The sequence below is a fragment of the Macrobrachium nipponense genome, chromosome 1 (genome assembly GCF_015104395.2).
Source record: "Macrobrachium nipponense isolate FS-2020 chromosome 1, ASM1510439v2, whole genome shotgun sequence".
Classification (NCBI taxonomy): Eukaryota; Metazoa; Arthropoda; class Malacostraca; order Decapoda; family Palaemonidae; genus Macrobrachium; species Macrobrachium nipponense.
The window spans coordinates 71,893,536-71,913,636 of record NC_087200.1 but is presented as its reverse complement, the minus strand read 5'-3'; the positions used below and the strand labels follow the sequence as shown (position 1 = coordinate 71,913,636).

Below are 20,101 nucleotides of genomic sequence, written 5' to 3'. Positions count from 1 at the left end.
GCGCATAATGCTTTCATTTATTTAGCAAAGGGATTTTTACGACCGCATGCCTTTGCTGTCCTCAATCACAGTTATTGGTGGTGGGTCTCGCCTTTCACTAAAATGTTCACCTGCAAGGCAGCAGTTTCCGCAGTTATTGGCGGTGGCCCTAGCCTTTTACCAAAAAAGTAAGACTGTAGACAAAAGCAGCTGACCTTTAAGTCGCCTTTTACGACACGCGAAAGACCTATGGCGGTAGTATTCTTACGATCTTACCACAAGGTATATATATATATATATATATATATATATATATATATATATATATATATATATATATATATATATATATATTATATATATATATATATATATACCCTGTGGTAGGGGCGTAAGAATACTACCACAATACGTCTTTTGCGTGTTGTAAAAGGCGACTGAAAGGACAGCTGCTGTTGTCTGCAGTCTTACTTTTTTAGTAAAAGACTAGGCCCACCAGCCAATAACTGCGGAAACTGCTGCCGTGCAGGTGGACTTTTTAGTCAAAGTCGAGGCCCATCACTAATAACTGTGAATGATGACAGCGAAGGCATGCGGTCGTAAAACCCTTTTGCCAAATAATAAAGCATAGGTGATGTTGTCAGGAAAGGCGCATCAGGCAACAAAACCCTTAGTGTAGGGATAACGATGGGAAAGAAGATTATATATATATATATATATATATATATATATATATATATATATATATATATATATATATATATATATATCTATATATACATGAACCGAAGGGGAAGCCTCATACGGGGTACTTACCGGTAAAGGTTTAAATGGAGACGGCTGTTTCATATTAGCGTTTATTCAAGGCAACGTTTCAGGGACCAGTCCCATTTTCAAGCTGAAAATTACAATAATAGAATAAAATTAAAATTTCCAGCTTGAAAATGGGGCTGGTCCCTGAAACGTTGCCTTCAATAAACGCCAATATGAAACAGACGTCTCCATTTAAACCCTTACCGCTACGCTATATATATATCCATGTATGCATGCATGTATGCGTGTGTGTAAACACCAGGAATTAAACCTTGATTTTTTTGCATGGTTGGAGAAAATACCACTTATGCACCACACAGAGTCGTTTGGTTTAAATGCAGTTTTCCAAAGCGCTGAAATTACATATACGAAATGATACAAAAGAATATAATTGGATATTATCTCTCTCTCTCTCTCTCTCTCTCTCTCTCTCTCTCTCTCTCTCTCTCCCCGTTATCAGTTGCTGGCCCTTCAGGGACGCCTCCATAGGTTGGCAAAATTCCTGTCGATATGACGTATCATATGAAGACGGTTCAATGCAGTGCTTCAGGCCTTGCACATGTTCTTCCCATTCCATTACAGGAAACGTCTCTTGTGATAGTGTTTTCTTGGCTGCACGGCTGAAGTGAATTCTAAATCAGTGACTTCAAACCATGCCGAGCAAATATCGAGTCTCGGTTGAAAGAATCTGCTGAATATAGGTTTGTACATATTTTCTCGCCTATCTGTCAAACCAGAGAGGACGTAACTGGGTGTGTTAGTGTGAAAGGAATGACTACTCCACTGTCACAATTGCTGTCAGTTTCATTCATATAAATGGTAATTGAGTATTTTATGTCGCTTCATCAATATATTGATGCTCAACTGTCTTTAAGGTTTAGTTACAACGGAAACTTCGCTAACGAAACAATTTACCCAATTTGTAGGAGAAATGAGGAACTGGAAATAAAATAATCATATAACATTTAAGTTCGGATAGCTAAGGCTTTTAACAGAGGATGTAAATCGGCCAGTTCATTAATTCATTCTCAAATAATTTGATTGCTGAAAGTAAAACCTGAAGAGACTAGTAAAGGGTTGAAAATAACCTCAAAAGTAGAAAGATGAAAGCAAATGGTAGCAGGAGCTAGTTAGAAGGATAAATGGAAGCGACTCAAAATGGATGAAGACAAGAATGGAAATGGATGATTCTTTCCAGTAGTTCGAGATTAAAGAAATACTGTTGCGATGAAAAATGAGATGAATCCCATCATGAGACAAACAAAAGTTAACAGCATGTGCGAATGAACAGTAAGCTGTTCCCCCTGTGTGGACGCGAAGTTTGGCTGCTAAAAATGCACGGAAATAAATAAAATGGAATCAACCGAGGTTAAATATTTATTTTACATACATCTGAACTAAGAAGGGGTGCTAGGATATGAAATAAAGAGATGCAACAAAGATAAGTACAATTATGGATGTTATCATGAGTGAATAGCAGGATTATAGTTTGATTATTTTCTTTTTTACGTGGAAAATGTTAGTAAAGCACATTGAGTTCATGTCTGTATAATTTTGACATCTTCGGAGGAGGCGAGGGAGACAGGAAAATTGCGAGTTAGATGGAATGAAAAAGGTTTTTTAATATAATGTCCTGATTAACACGGCAGCGCGAGGGTGTCCACAAGACAAAGGAGGGGAGGGAGGGGTGGGGTGGAGTTGCATATTGCGTGAAAGGAAAGGGTATATATTTGGCAATACTTTGGCGGAAGTTCCTTGGGACGCCGTGTTTAGTACTAGCCCCACGGGGACCGAAGTATCATATACACCCATTTCTATATTGTGTAGTCGACAAATTATATTGATAAACGGCTTCGTGTAGTCGTCTACTGTGGTTGTTTTCCGAATGAAGTATGTATCTTCATCAACCAGTTCAATGGGTCAAGAGTAAACCCGGTAGGGACTGCTCTTAGATTTTCTCTGGAGCCTCTAACCATAATGATGTATGGGATATTATTGTGATGGAGATTTTACATTGATGTCCATTTTTGGAATGGGAGGTGTTTTATCAAAATTAGAGTCTTAGGATACTATAAAAAACATAATGAATTAGAGAAAGTATTAATTTAGAATTACCCAGAAGTCACCAACTAAGATGTAAAGAAATAGTGTCTGTCGGACCATCTATTTATTTATGTATGTATGTATGTATGTATGTATACACACGCTCATAAACCATGATTTCGTTTTAAACCCAGTCCTCTAAAAAAAGTTTCTGTAAATACTGAACCAGATACGTATGTAAAAAAAAAAAGAAACTGAAAAAGGAAAAAGTCGAAATGGAGTTATAACAATGCTAATCAAAATGAGAACGAACCACACCAATAATAATTAATCAGGAGGGATACGGCGCACAGATGAGTTTCTGTCAGAGAAATATATTGTTAATTAGCTCCGCTACGAAGCCGGGAGATGACTTTTGGACGCAGCGTTCCAGGCTTGTCGTTTTCCTCGCTGCGATGATCAGTTGCAATGTTTCTGAGTCGTGGTCACTTTTTCCGTACTTTTAATGATAGAACTGCTTTTTCATGGCGGTAAAACTTCACTCACACACATATTTATATGAACGCACACAAACAAATATGTATATATATATATATATATATTATATATATATATATATATATTTAATATTATATATATATATAATATATATATATATATCTATATATATATATATATATATATATATATATATATATATATATATATATATATATATATTATAATATATTAGATATATATTATATAAATATATATTATATATATATATATATAGATATATATATAATATATTTATATTTATATTATATACCATTATATTAATAATATAATTAATAATATATATATATTATATATAATATATTATATAAATAAATAAATATATAATTTATATTAATATATATATATATATATATAATTATATATATAATAAATTTTCGTAGCAACCATTTCCAGTGATTCAGCGCGTCAAATGTATTTCAGAATATACGTGCATCTATAATATGCACATTTTGACGGAAAAAGACATTTAAACATGTTAATGGTTATAATTGTTTTTTGCTAAATGGCCGTCTCATATTCATTCTCGTGACTTCAATATTCATCTATCTCCTCTCTTTCATTCTTTCAATAAACTCAAACGAATTGGCAGGCGGTGGTTCAGGTCTTCATGTAGACCATCCCCTCTATTGACTTGAAAAAATGCGCCGAAGTTTCTTCAGCGCAATGGGTTTGCTATACAGCATACAAGGTTATATGAAACACTCAGCCACGTCTCATTAAACCTTAAGTCACGCCCCGGTGGTGGCCTGTGTTGTTGGCACCTTTAGCGGTGCCAGACCCACGATCATGGCTAACCTTAACCTCAAATCAAATAAAAACTACTGAGACTAGAGGGCTGCAATTTTTTTACGTTTGATGATTGGCGGTTGGATGATCAATACACCAATTTGTAGCCCTCTAGCCTCGGTAGTTTTTAAGATCTGAGGCCAGACTGAAAAAGTGCGGACAGACCGACAAATAGGCAGGTCAGTAGTTTTCTTTTACAGAATAGTAAAATGGAACGAACGGTGAGATAAACATGTTTTCAGTTAGTCTCGAGTTTTGAGTTATATAAGGATTGCAAGTTTGAGTCAAATATATGTTGCAGTTGATGTTGGTTCTTGTGCGCTGAGCAGGGAAATACAAGGTAAATATAGTTGAGCTTCTTAAAGTAGAAGTAAATTTGTTTGATAAAAATGATCTTTCATAAAACCTTCAAAACTAGTCACCATTCATTCCATACAGAAATTCATGCATTCAAGGTGAAAGATTACAATCTGCCCTGTAAAGTTAAAAAATACTCTTAAGTCACTTCTAAGCCAATCTTACCTAACTTTTTTTCTCCATTCTTGTTGTATACACGTTCTGCTTACGAGATCATTCATAATTTTCTGACATGGACGTTGTACTTTTATCCTTAGCTAAATCCGCCTTACATATCTGCTTACACTATATGCACATGACTGCTCAAATTTCACACTATATGCACATGATTACTAACATGCATAACTTTTCATGTGCAGTACAAATATGCGTATGATTGATTAGCAAATTGAAGGACATCCCATTTCACGAGATATGTTCTTGAATCGTGTTTTATGTTATCTGACATCGCTCTGGTTGTGTAGTATGCATCGATCATTTTATCGCTATAACAGGTGTGAAATCTTGGCGCACGAAGCGAATTAAAATTGTGACATTACTTCGTAATGATGCATCTGTCAGAGTAAATTGCTGGGGAACTCTTGATTGAGTGTCACATAAATAACCATTGTTTCGTAAACGAGAAAATGTGCAATATTTTCGTCCTATTTTTAAAACGTCTTCCTCACGGACTTTATTTCATTCAGCTTATTTGTTTTGCGATGGTGACCATTTCTTATTTCCTTATCAACATTTATCGCTTTTGTGATTTCAATGCTTCTGAATTCTCGTAGCACATTTTCTGTCCTTTTTACACGAGAATATTATTTCATTGGGCATACTGTTGCATTATCATCGTTTCGTTCGTAATGCTGGCACACACAAGCGTCACTAACACAAATAAGGTATCAGTTATCATGCCAAGCTAAAAGAGAGGAAAAAACATACACAAACAAGGAACAAATGGGAATCAATATCAAAAATAAAAACTGGATAGAGGTTTGTCATAACTATTTACTGGTCACAGGTATACTTTTTGTGTGTAGATTTTAACATTGGTTGAAAAGACGAAGCTGATTTTCATTTGTTTTTCAAGTTTAGTTTTTGATAGGTAGAGGTTCCTCGTGATTTTCATCAGTATTTTAACCCCAGAAGGGGCTGTCTTAGAGCATGGTCTTATTAACGCAGGATATCTGTCTATAAACTTAATTAACCAAATTTTGGCAGTTTTACTCACGACGGAACGAGCGAAGTTCATAATAACGTCTTGCTCTGTTTCATAAAAAGGAAGGAAAACAGCGCCATTTTAGCGATGTTTACAACGGTGAGAGGACATTCTTGTGTTTTTACTAGTAGGGGACTTTAGTTAACATTTATTTCCATTCATTGTATTCGAAATGTTTCTGATTGGCTGAAATAGCTATAGGTGTATGACCTTTTCCATAAGATTACATCCGCCACGATTTATGATGATACAGTTTATGAAGAAAAGTCACGATCTTTAAAGGTGAGGCTAAAATAAGACCATTTTTGGTTGTTCAACCTTTGTATGTTGTCATCAATACATAGGAAAACCTTAATCTTGATGAGGACGTTAGTCCTCATAAAGCTCAAGGATTATAAGTGTATTTCTAACACTATACCAAGGTCAACATTTTACACATAAGAACGGGTCTTATTTTGTCCTTTGTAGTGATGATAGAAAAACATGTTTATTGACAGCAGCCTTAACGATATTGTGGTGATAGTAATATTGATAATCATTATTATTGTTTCATAAAAAAAACTGATAGGTATAATCCCTATTACGCGATGGTAAGATTAACAACAGTAAGGACAAATAATGATGAAACTGATCCCAATTATGCTCTGCTTTATTAATCCGAAGGAGAAATTGGAGAACTAATGAGACGGCTACGAAGCTTGCATCATCAACCTTATTTTAATGAATGTCATTATGTACTCAGGTTTATTCAAGGAAGAGAGAGAGAGAGAGAGAGAGAGAGATAGAGAGAGAGAGAGAGATAGGAGAAGAGAGAGAGATTAATATTTTCTCTTTCTCTCTCTGAGTATGCATATATATATATATATATATATATATATATATATATATATATATATATATATATATATATATATATATATATATATATATATATATATTTAGTGTGTATATATATGTGTGTATAAATGATTGCGTGTGTGTCTGAGTCTGTGTATATGTCTTCGTTGTAACTAGAAGGCCACATGATACCGTGCAGATAAAACCAGTACCACAAAGCCATTGTCAGAATGCTATCAACGAACCAGATTCCGCTGGCTCAAGGCTAAATGATACGGTATCCAAAAACGTTTCGGAGCGTTTGGAGAATTATTTTCTGAGAATGACGGCTGGGGATCCATCTGTTTAAGGTGGAATGTAAAAGGTCAAAATTCTTTTTGGATTTAAAAGGCAAGTCTCTTTCCAGGGGATGAATTCATCCGTTATTATTTATTATTATTTTGGGCTAAAGTTGAAGGAATAGTTTTCATGACTACAGTTTTGGGAGAATTCTCTTGATTTTTGTTTTGCTTTAGAACACGAATGTCTGTCTTTGTAAGGGGGCTGAGGTTTATATTGCATGAACATAGTTTAACTGTTTACGAAGAACATAGTGTTACATAATGAATCCTACTGTACGAACTTGCTGATGCAAGTCACGGGTATTTCTGATCTGCTTCAAATAAGTTAATAACAAGAAGCAAAACAATTATAATAATAGTAATAGTGATTGCAACAGGGACAAACGCCTTCTATTAAAAAATATTTCATTGAAAAACGTTGTAGAATTGCAGGAATTCTTTTTAAAATATTTTTTAATAGCACTTATTTCTTCTTTCCACTTTTTGTTTCTATTCAGAACATATGTTTTCTGAATATGACTTATACAGTACTGACGCCTATTCTATATCGAGTAGTATAAGCATCACTCAAGTCCTCTTGGGGTATTTATTATATTCGTTACCTGCAGAGGAGGAATGATTAGGTAAAGAAATACTCAAAAAGAACCCCTTCGTAACACAGTAAGATAACAATTTCCTGGGATTTTCGTCCTATCACTATTCACACAACGTTAGTTAATACAGCTAAGTACCTCATTTCCCTTTATAATGTGATGCTAAGTAGGAAGGTACCTGTGCTGGCATGTGGGTCACGTAAGTCTAAGCAAATTTAACTGCTTTTCCTTTCATCTTTCTGTGCTCTTCTATTTTGAATTTAAAATTTACGTTTAAAATGATCCTCTTCGACTTTTATCATGAAGGTTGAGTTTGTTGGGTTTTGAATGATGATAATGTACTTCCGAAACAAACTGTCTGTCTCGTTGTCATTGTTTTTATTTTTCACTTACTCGGGGAGTAAGCCTACAAACTTCCTTGTTGTTGTTGTTGTTGTTGTTGTTGTTGGATGTTAGGAAAGGCCTTTGGAAAAACTAACAAGGTCTGAAAAAGGTGTTTCGCCTTGAGTTAAAGATACAGGAATTTTAGGATAGGATATTTATAATTTATTATTAGAACAAAAATGTAAAAAGAAATAATAATGTGCATGTTAAACATTACAAAACAATGATTCTAATACAATATAGCTTAATTTTTAAATGTTCGTTGGTGAAACAATGCGCTATTCGACCGTAGAATTTAGCACGCGCCTCGAGTAAGCTAGAGGTTGGATCACCTTTTTTTATTATTATTATTATATATACAGAGCTCTATTCTATTTGGAGCAATTTCAATTGTCCCCTTGTTTGATTTAGGAGTCAACAAGTTAGTGGTCTATGATGCAGTTTACTGAAACAAATTGTTGGTGTTGTATCATACGTATATACGTGTGTACTTATTTGCTTATATAATTTTTGTGCATTAATATCATCTTATACATTTATTAGATATTTAAAAAAAGAAACTATTCCCCAACTTATCGATTTTTTTAACGAGGAGTATGAAACAGCCACCCTTTGTATAGCATGAATAACTAAAGTGTTATAATTGCACCTGTTTTAGGATCCATTTTCTGGTAATTATTTATTGTCACATTACTTTATGCTTTGTCAGTATGTTCACTATCGATAACCTTTTCATTGAAGTACCTTCTAAATCTTTAATCTCGTGGTCAGTACATCTTGCCAGTACAAGTCTTTACTCTTTTCTTGCGTATGCCGGTATCCTTGTAATGCGTCGAGGATCCTCTGTGTACTTCATTGATTTTTTTTTTTTTGGGGGGGGGGTTAATTCTGTAGGAAGCTATTTTTCTTTTTAAAATATATATTATACTTTCGGTTTAAGACCTATACTTGGTAGTCCTACTCAGTACTCTTAAACATAGCTATCAGTATTTTTATATTTCTGACAACATCACCCGTAAGGCATTTTCATTAAATATTTACTATAAGGCCTTCAGTCTCTTCTTTCTTATTACCTGCGATCTTGCTGGTCGCTTCAGTAGTCTATCATTCTCTCAATGATAGTTCCAAAATACCGGCGGTCATGATATAATTTTCACAGTAACATTGATAATTCTCATGGATAGTGAAAATAATAGGTGGAGAAAAATCACAGTTACATATATTGTGTATGTATGTATGTATGTATGTATGTGTATCGCTAACTCCGCCAAGATGATCTCTGAGAATTGCCAACAGATTAAAGAGTGATTCATTAGTCAGTTTTTTGCGTGAAAGCTAATCATCTAATGCATCCTAAATACTGTCATTTGTTATGACTGGAGAGGACAACTGATCATCTTTGCGAAAGCTTCTTCATCAGAGTGAATATACATACATACATACATACATACATACATACATACATTGATGAACTTGACGAAAGTTTTTTCATCGGCGAAAAATACATCTTATAACTGCGTATTTTCTTCACCCAGTCTGAATTCAAGACAGAGATGGTGATTTTATTAATGATAATAATATTAATGATAATAATTATTATAATAATAATAGATGAATACTGGTTACGATTACTCACCTACGATAGTCAAATTAACCTTTGTAATGGCTGACGGTCGAATCTTGTAATCCACCCTGCAGGTGTACACCGCCTGGTCAGCCACTCGCACGTCATCCACGACGAGTGTGGGCGGATCAGACATAATCCTGAAGAACGCCCTGGATCCGAGGTAGCCGGAGTCCGCCCATCTGATCCCTTCACTGAAGGATCCGGATCTTGTGTCGTAACTGAAATAGTGGAGAAGAGGATATTTAGGAGCTGGTACCTATGTCTCCTTGGGTAAGTCGCAGTATATGATTTCTCGTAGAAGTTGGTATAAGAAATTTAAGATAAATATTGCAGACAACAAATTGTTGGTGGCATCTAGCTTTTAACGGGATAGTTGACAAAATAACTTTCAGGGTTGCCACTACCAATGATAAATGGAAAAAAAATTTTCTTTGATATTTCAATACCGTCAAAGGATTGATATAATTTTGTTTTTATTTTTATTTTTGAGGTATACGAAGCGAAATGTATATGTAGAAATACTCAGCAGAAAAAATCACATTTTTTATCAAATGATGGATAAAAAAATAAATGCATTAATTTCTGGATTAAAGAGAAACGCCAAAGACAGTCGGGAGCTCTTCATAAATACTATACTCAAAGGATTCATCTATAAGTCGTTGTAATCATCCGGAATGCTAAAAGAATTTTCTGTTTTCGTTCATAATTTCGCAATCCTGACAATATTTCATCAAGACCTATTGAGCTAGTTTGGTCTGGTAAAACGGATGAAAGGTCGTTTGATTACAAGTAGGTATAATTCAGAAGTTTCGCAAGGGAGGGCGGGTGAAGAACCTTCAAAGTTCGTCGACATTGTAACAGAGCGAGGATTCCAGTTTTCATTTCAAGTAAAATATATTTGAACGCCGCAGTTATTATAGGAACGTTTCAGCTAACCTAAATCTTCATCCCTCGCGGGAAGTGGTTTAGTGTGGATGGCTATTTCTCATAATACTTGTTCGAATCCTGGCACGGCATGATAGTTTATCCTTTCATTTTCGATTTTGGATTCTAGGTTTTCTGTGTAGAGCGGATCCAAAAATATCAGGGTAACCAGACAACGGGAGGCCGTTGTGCTTGTTTATAAATGTATTCGTTCCGATTTGGAGTGGAAAGTGCAACCAGGAAATTCCAATGCCATGGCTATATATATTATATATATATATATATATATATATATATATATATAATAATATATATTATATATATTATATATATAATTATAATATATATATAATCATATATAAGAAATTATAGTATATATATATATATATATATGCATGTTTATAGATGTATTTGTACCGATTTGGAGTGGTGAGTGCAACCAGGAAATTCCATGCGTATATCGAAAACGGGTGTATGTGCGTGTGTGTGTGTGTGTGTGTAGGTGTAGCTGCGCGCGTGTGAGGTGTTTTACACGTTAGAATATCGCCTGTTATTATTGACAAAGAAGCCATTTCATTCATACAACTGCCGACGGCGAATGTCTCCCAAAGAACGATCAATGCCCTCTGGAGCGACTGACGGCGCTGAGAACGCGCCAAGAAAATATTTATGTTCTGCGATAAAAAAAAAAAAAGCCAATTCGGCTGATTTAAATAAAATCAATACAGAGCCAAGGCACACTGAAATTCGTCATGCCACGACCGTTCCGTCAAATTGCACCAGACGGCTGAATGGAGACATTCTTTTAAAGTTGGGCTATGCCAGCGCCCTGAAATCGTCACCATCATAAAAAGGATATGTGGCAATGAGTACGGTTATCCATTACACCCTCGATGACCAATAAACCGTTGATTAAAAAAATAAAAGTATGAACTAAATAAATAAAAAAAAACACGAATATAAGCCATATTAGTATTTCCATCATAGAGCTTTAGGGGTTTAATGTGAAAATTTACCATCTAAATAACAAAAGGCTCACGAATATGTAAATCTTATGTCAATTGAGAGGAGAAGATTTACATAGGAAGAGGTCATTTGCTTCACGAAAATGAAGTTATGCATATGAACAGTTACGAGCTGCGGTTTTACTTTGTCACGGAAAAAAATGTTTATTCGCGTTTACTTCCGATTAAAAAATAAATAAATAAATAAAACACTGAATACGAATTGACCTTGAACTTATACTAGTATTTTAGTCTAATCAGCTCTCGGTTTGGATTCGGTTTTAGGTGAGATTTTCACACGTTGAGACCAGTCTTCAATTTTGCGACAGCTAATGAATCCTGTCTTTCGGCGAATGTTGCATTAAAACTCGACTCTAGCAAAATACGAACCTGCGGCATGCTCTTTTATCTTTTATGCAAGTTAATAATAGCCTATATAGTGTCAGAATAAACTTGATAGCAATTCGCACAATCATCTAATCACAAAGTACCCTGTTCATAGTTTACGAGTATGGAGACAGGATCACGTCACTTGCAAAGTAGGAATAAAGAATTATGGCTTGCTCGTGAATCGCAGTCATGAGATCAAGTGTGCGTGTGTTTGTGTGTGTATGTGTATAATATATACATTTATTTTGAATTATCTATTCGGGTATTGACGCTTACACACACACACACACACACATACACACACTCACGTATATAAATATATGTGTCAGTGTGTAAGCGTCATTACCTGAATATATACGTAATTCCAATAATCATACTCACACACACACAGACACACACACATATATATATATAGAGAGAGATATAGATATAGATATAGGTATAGATTTAGATATATATAAAATATATATAAATTATATATAATATATATATATCATACACACACACACACACACGCATATATATATATATATATATATATATATATATATATATATATATATATATATAGATATAGATATAGATATAGATATATATATATTATATATATATATATATATATATATATATATTATACATACGGACTTCCGTATGTATATAATATATATATATATATATATATATATATATATATATACATACATATATATATCTTTGTGTGCTTGTGTGTGTGTGTGTACGCGGTAACCTGAATCAGTAATTCCACGTAATTTTATTAGCATTGAGATAAAGTAAGTCACTTTCAGCGACTTAAACCATGAGTATACCATCATGAATAATTATTATTGAAAAAAAAAATTCCTAGAAATAGTCAGAGAAGCCCTTTCATTAAATATGCATAGCTGGTGTATTCTATTGGACAAAATAAATCCGTAAATCTCCAGGCGAAAATGGAGATGGGAATTCTGGGTAATTATCGTATTCAGTGAAAAAAAGCGGACTTTAAAAAGAGGAGGATAAGCCATAAAATGGATTATGAGAATAATAACAATGTGATTTATTGCTCGTAAGATCTGCGAATGGTCATCTTAACCTAAAATCGAGTCTGTTACCCGGAGTTATTTTGTGCATCGGAATCAATTAAATCCAGTCAAGTCGGGATAAACCAGGTCATAAGGTCAACGTGGGTCAAGTGTGTGCGTGTGTATGTGTGTGTTTATGTGTGTGATGCCCCAGCTATCTTGCAATTATGCACAAATGACTCTTAATTACATTAATTGTGAGATCTTGGAAGGATTTGTCTAACCCTATAGGCTTATTAATTCAATTATATCTAACTGATTTGGGGGTAAACAAGTCTACAGTAGTTCTGAAGGATAACGGAAATTATGGAATCAAGAGAAATTAATTAAATTAAGTAATTAACAGCACAGACATTGAAATTTTTTAGAGCCCTCGAAAGCATATTTCATCCTTACCTGCAGCTAAAGACTAATGTACTTTCTCGCAGCGAAAACAATTCCCTCCCTTCGGGGAGAGAGAGAGAGAGAGAGAGCAGGCATACAGAAAATGTTTGATTTCGCTACATTTATATTGGTAATAAGTATATATTGAAGAGATCTTTGAGAGAGAGAGAGAGAGAGAGAGAGAGAGAGAGAGAGAGAGAGAGAGAGAGAGAGAGAGCAGACCTACAGAAAATGTTGAAGTGTGCTTCATTGTTAATTGGTAATACACATATGTTGAAGAGATCTTTGAGCAAGTTGGAGAGAGCTTTTAAAAGGAGATAGAGATATAATGGGCTTAGCATCATCTCTTAGTTTAAATAAAACGAGGGAGGTAGTAAAACAACTCGGAGACGGTTTGCTCATACTTAGAAAATGGAAGACGAAAAATTGCTAGTGACTCAAGATTTATATTTCTTGGAAGTAAAAGAACAGGTAGAGTGAAGTGAGTGATTAGCTGAAAAAGTGGAAGAAGCAAGACGAAATTAGACAAGACAACATGAGATAAGACAAAAAAGTATGAAAGTGTAATATGATAAAAGTAAGTAAAATGCACGTATAATGTGACAGGAGATTTGAGAATGTGTAAAAGATGATTAATATTTCAGTATATCGTAAAAAAGGGAAGCAAATTTGTAAAAGGGAACTATAATTCTTTTACAGGTGATACCATGTTAAAGATATAAAAACTTTTGTGACATAAATATGAAGGAAGACTGATAAATGTGGTTACCAAAGAGGCACGCGTAGGAGAGCAAACGTCACTTGGGGAAAAACGTCAATAGATTCAATAGTGGACGTCTATACAAACACCGGCTAATTTAACAACAAGTAATTTAAGCTCGATTACATGCTTCAAATTACTTCAAATTAAAATCGAAGTGTTTCAAGTGTTTCAAGCGCTACCTTTAATCATTAGCTATAATTAAAGAGATGAACTTTCGGAACGGAATTAATTTGGCTATCATCTAAGGCTTGACGGCTGAAGTTATTGGTTGCCTCTAAGTTCTAGAGATTTTTATGTACCTGAGATGTACGTACTCGAACGCACGCCTGACTTTTAGTGGGCGAATGATCTGCGTTCGACCTCAGTTTCGTCAGCGAATTGCTTTTTTGTCTCTGTTTTGTTAGTGTGGCTGTCTATCTGTTTGTCTGTTCGAAATACATATTTCAGCAGTTATTTCATAAGGTGCAGTCTTTGGTCCGAGGCAGAAAGACTTACTTAGATTATGTATTTTCTATTTTCTTTTCGATTAAAATGATGGAAAACTTTACTTACATTTTCCAAGTGAAAATCCTTTAAACAGTTAAAAGTAAAAAGTGGAATCAGACGATAATAAACCTATCTAACGTTAGCGTACGCATGCGCTGTTTGATGTCTTCTAGTTTAGGTTTTTATTGTACTTGAGTGAATGTAATATAAAAGTAATATTTAACCATAAACGACGAGTATGATGAAAAGAATTTTTGTTTTACCTCGGCTTTCCTCATTAATGTCGCTCTATTTATATATATATATATATATATATATATATATATATATATATATATATATATATATATATATATATATATGATCATCTTACATTGTAGAACTGTCTTGGTTAGTTGCATGTATATAATAATAATAATAATAATAATAATAATAATAATAATAATAATAATAATAATAATGTCTTTTCATTACATTCTCGTAATTACCGAGAGGAACCGGCTAGTATCTTTTTTTTTTTTTTACCAAACTTAAGAGAAATTTAAAAGAAATTTAAAAGTGAAAATGGAAATTAATTATTATTATCTTAACTGTGGTTGTTTTTTATTTGATTAGGCTAGCCTTATGCCAGCACTGGCTCTTCCTCATAGAGCAGCCCGTAGATTATCTTTACTTGAAGGGGAATAATAAGAAATATATTAAGCATTAAAGGATTGCGTGTGCAGCCTATCGTGTGCTGCTGTACCGTGTAGTGCATGTGTGTATAGGAGACGTTAAGCTGGGAAAGCTATTATTTGTGTTATGTTAAGCTTTTTTTTCAGTTTTTTTATTTATACAGCTGCCGAATGTCTACGATAGGCAAGATCTGTATTTGTTATATCATATTACACGGCAGCATTATCAGCAACGCTGCTTTAAAGCTGCATGCACCGTCGACTTGGTTTACCCCAGTAATATTGATGGATGTTTATGTGTGCAATCATCTGGTTGTCATAATACACTTTGTATCTATTTGTTAAATAGGCTCTCGATTTTAACGCATGGGTCTTCTGTTAGTCAATGGCCTTTAAGGTTTCCTCTGTGTACGTGCTCCAATTCTGAACAATGGCAAAATGAAAAAAGACATATACATACATGCATACATACATACATCATACACAAACACACACTATATTTATATATATATATATATATATATATATATATATATATATATATATATTTGTATATATATGTGTGTGTTTGTTTGTGTGTGCGCGTGAGAAAGTGACACTGAAATACATACTAAAGCATCTCTACAAAAACCACAAATTAGCCTACTTTAATATAACTTCATATTACTTTTAGAGAGAAATAAATTGAAGGCAGGAAATTATATTATTAAAAAAAACAGTGGGTAAAGAGAAAAAATGCAATAGGGGTAAAGAATGATTATCGTCATTTATTATGTCTCAATTAATGCTGTATGAAGCGGGCGGGCATCCTTTGAAAACTTGTTAATCTGACAAATTGCATCAAAAGGTTTAATTGCAAACCTGAAAGCGCATTGTTCTGTATGAGAGATTATTGCTAGCCCATCCATCGTACAAAAATGTATTTACTATGATGGGATTTGTCAGAGCACTTTTCAGTTTTTCTCGGTAAAGACTTGTTGATAAATCCTGTGTACGATGCATGATGCTATAAACGACTAAACTACCATGTCATTAAACACTATGGAATTAGTTATATGCAAAGGGGATAATGCTGTTAATACATTGTATCCCTAACTGAATATTTTGTTATAAGCCAAGCTACGAACTCGTTGTGGATCTCTGATGTGGGGGACATTTTTGGGATGGGTATTTGTCCGACCGTCCTCACGTTTTCTGTCCGCACTCAGGTCTTAAAATCTACTGAGGCTAGAGGGCTGCAAATCGGTATGGTGATCATCCGTACTTCAATCATCAAGCTTGCCAAATTGCAGCCCTCTAGCCTTAGTCGTTTCTATCTTATTTGAGGTTAAATTTAGCTATGATCGTGCATCTGGCACCATTATAGGTGCCAACAAAACAGGCCACCACCGGGTCGTGGCTTAAAGTTTCATAGGCGGCGGCTGAGATTTCATAAGCCGTGACTGAGAGCTTTATACAGAAGTATTATACGCTGTACAGAAAACTCGATGGCGCCGTAGAAACTACGACGCAATTTTTACTTGTTTTAATCGTGGAACCACAAATCAGCTCTTATTGCCACCGATTAGACTCATGATTAACCAAGACTCCACAAGCTAACGCCCAGTATTCAGTTAACCTACCACTGGAAGCAAAAGAGAACTTAAATAAAATCATTACAGAATCATTTTTCCTCCTATTAACTATTACCCGATGTTGTATAAAAGTTATTAATCAGAAATCCATTAAACGTTTGGATCTTGTTCGTTGTGAAAAAAAAAAAAAAAGATGAGTTATTGGATTTTAGCTATAGAAAATTAATGCGCGCTTCTGAGGCAAAAGGTTGCGGAAATATTCGAAGGCCACATAAAATCTGCATTAAGGCTCGATTTTGAGATGGAAAAATTGCTAGACGTTTGCTTCTTACAAACAGTTAGAAAACAGTAACTACACAGTAATTGCAAATGTGCTGTTTCTTTTTTTTTACAAATGAGATACAAACGAATAATGTCCTTATTATGAATTAAAAATAGTGAGATGACAAGACCTCTAGTTGAAGTCTAATAGTCTTAGGAATGAATTACTGAGTGAACATTTTGAATATGTCATATTCAGCTCTAAATGTAGCCCAATTGATAAGAACACTGCTTTACTAAGCAGATTTTGAAAACCATTGTAACAGAGATTATGTTAAATGTCAAGGGAATCTGCCCCGTTCTGAATTGCAAAATGAAGGAAATATAGTGTAGAATGAAGACAAAGAGGTGGATAGATGAAAATCTTTGTGGGTGAAATGACGTCAGCAATGAATAGCTGGAGATGTAGAGGGCGTTGGTAACAGTCTTCAGGAAACTCTAAGGCTAATTCGCGCGGAATTTAGACGAGATTTTCGTACGGTTTTAATTTTGTGTTGATATTTTATTCACGAATGCTTTGCGGCCAGGATCGATGCAATAAAGATTACGAGGTTTGTTTGGATTTTACATCAGTAATGAGTCATTTAAGAGAGATAAAATGAATATTTTTAATGTGTTGAATTTTAGGATAGTATATAAATAACAGTGCTCTCAAGTTTAAGGATTTGTGAATATTTTATGCTGTAAACTATATAAAATCTTAAAATGTATCGTGTAATTTTATATCAAATTCAGGAAGTGGAATGCAAGGAATATAGGTTGTCAATATTAAAATGTTTATAAAAAGCTCTCAAACACAGCATTACTCATATAAAAACATTCGACAAAAGGAATAGATACACTACTAATATTTACGCAACAATAAAGTATCTTTAAAAAGAAACCCAAACAATATATTTGCGAGCAGCGCGCAAGCAATTCCAACCATAATACCATTATACAAAATGACTAGATAAAGTCAGCTGAAAAGAAATTGAAAGATCAGGAGGCATTGCTCCTTCCGGCCTGGAAGCAGCAGAGGCTGAGGAATTCTGGGAAAAGTATGTCAAATGCACGACAAGAGAAGACTGCGCGTTCTTGGAAAAGTATGTCCAAAAATATGTCAAAAACTGTTATGTGGAAATTCTTAAGAAAAGACCTTTGTGTAAGTTTACGAAAGGTTCCAGGCCTCTGAAAAGAGCCTCATAAAGGATTCGATTCAGTGGCTAAGAGGACAAATAGTGCCTCGGAATATCAAGGGAAGCTTTATGCAGCGATCTCGGCCTTCCAAACAGTTTTTGAGGTTGGGGAAGAGATTTTTGACAATGCCTAAGAATTGATTTGTAAATACATACGCCTGTTGTGTATAACAAATCCTATTCAAAAAAGTAAGAATGCATAAATGTTTGTAAACACGATCAGACATACATATGATTATATGTGTAAGTTAATTTTGTCATTTATACACTTGCGACTTTCTTATGTAATAATAGTAAAAACATGCGAGGCATATCGTTTAATATCGAATTCACTATAGCTTGGAAAACTAATGGGAATTATAATTGTTAAGTGCATTTGCTCGGCCACAATTCGAACCTTTGTCTTTGATTCAGACATAGGCATTAACAGTTCGCTTTGATCAAATATATATATATATATATATATAATATATATATATATATATATATATATAGAAAGAGAAGAGAGAGAGAGAGAGAGAGTAATCAAGTGGTTATAGCTGAAAAATATCCATTGAAGATTTCCTCACAGTTTTTAATATATTATGTGAATGCCTAAAATCTGATTTGCGCAAATTATGGAAAATTGATGATCTTACAATTTTTATGATTAATTCTGTACAAGTATTTTACATAAATATTTAAATCGCAAACTGCAAAGGCTGGGTTTGAGGGGTAACACTGATCTTCCCCTCATTAATGAATATGCCGACCTTTTTTTGGATTAAGCATCAGATATTCAGATTATACGAGAATAACTGAAGAAATACTGACCAGCAATTGGTATATTTACGAAGAAACAAAAGCTCGTCACGCACACACACACAAACATATCTGCATATATATGTGCAAGTGTGTGTTTAATATGTATATATACATATATATATATATATATGTATATATATATATATATATATATATATATATAACATATACATATGTAATATATATATATATATATATATATATATATATATATAGGTATATATGTAGTTAATATATATATATATATATATATATATATATATATATATATATGTATATATATACATATATATATATATGAATATGTTAAACACACACACTTACACATATATATGCAGACATGTGTGTGTGCGTGACGAGCTTTTGTTTCTTCGTGAATATACCAATTGCTGGTCAATATTTCTTCAGTTATTCTCGTATAATCTGAATATCTGATCCTTAATCCAAAAAAGGTCGGCATATTCATTAATGAGGGGAAGATCAGTGTTATCCCTCAAACCGAGCATTTGCAGTTTGCGATTTAAATATTTATGTAAATATTTGTATATGTGTGTGTGTGTGTGTGTTTAATATAAAGATCGTAAGTTAACAATGATGATTAACATTAAAATAGTATTCGATACACATACGCACACACACACACACACACACAACACACACACACACACACACACACACATATATATATATATATATATATATATATATATATATATATGTGTGTGTGTGTGTGTGTGTGTGTGTGTGTGTGTGTGTGTGTGTGTGTGTGTGTGTGTATTGCTAGTGAGGAATGACAGTTTCTTGTTGGACTACTGACAGATGACACGTATTAAAAATCTAAGGGAGCTAGTCAAATAGTTAGTGTTTGTCTGTATTAAAGGAGTTCCTCATGTAATATTATGTACGACACATATATATAAATGCACACGCACACACATACACACACATACACACACACACACACACACACACATATATATATATATATATAT

At 33.8% G+C, this 20,101-nt stretch overlaps 1 protein-coding gene across 2 annotated transcripts in view; it reads right to left on the bottom strand.

Moving 5' to 3' along the window:
- Positions 1-20,101, bottom strand: part of LOC135219378 (nephrin-like) — a 330,968-nt gene that overhangs the window by 115,929 nt on the left and 194,938 nt on the right. For both annotated transcript variants that reach the window (XM_064256103.1, XM_064256104.1), the window contains exon 3: positions 9,535-9,743. In XM_064256103.1, the coding sequence (XP_064112173.1) occupies positions 9,535-9,743 (209 nt within the window). The remainder of the gene's footprint in view (positions 1-9,534; positions 9,744-20,101) is intronic.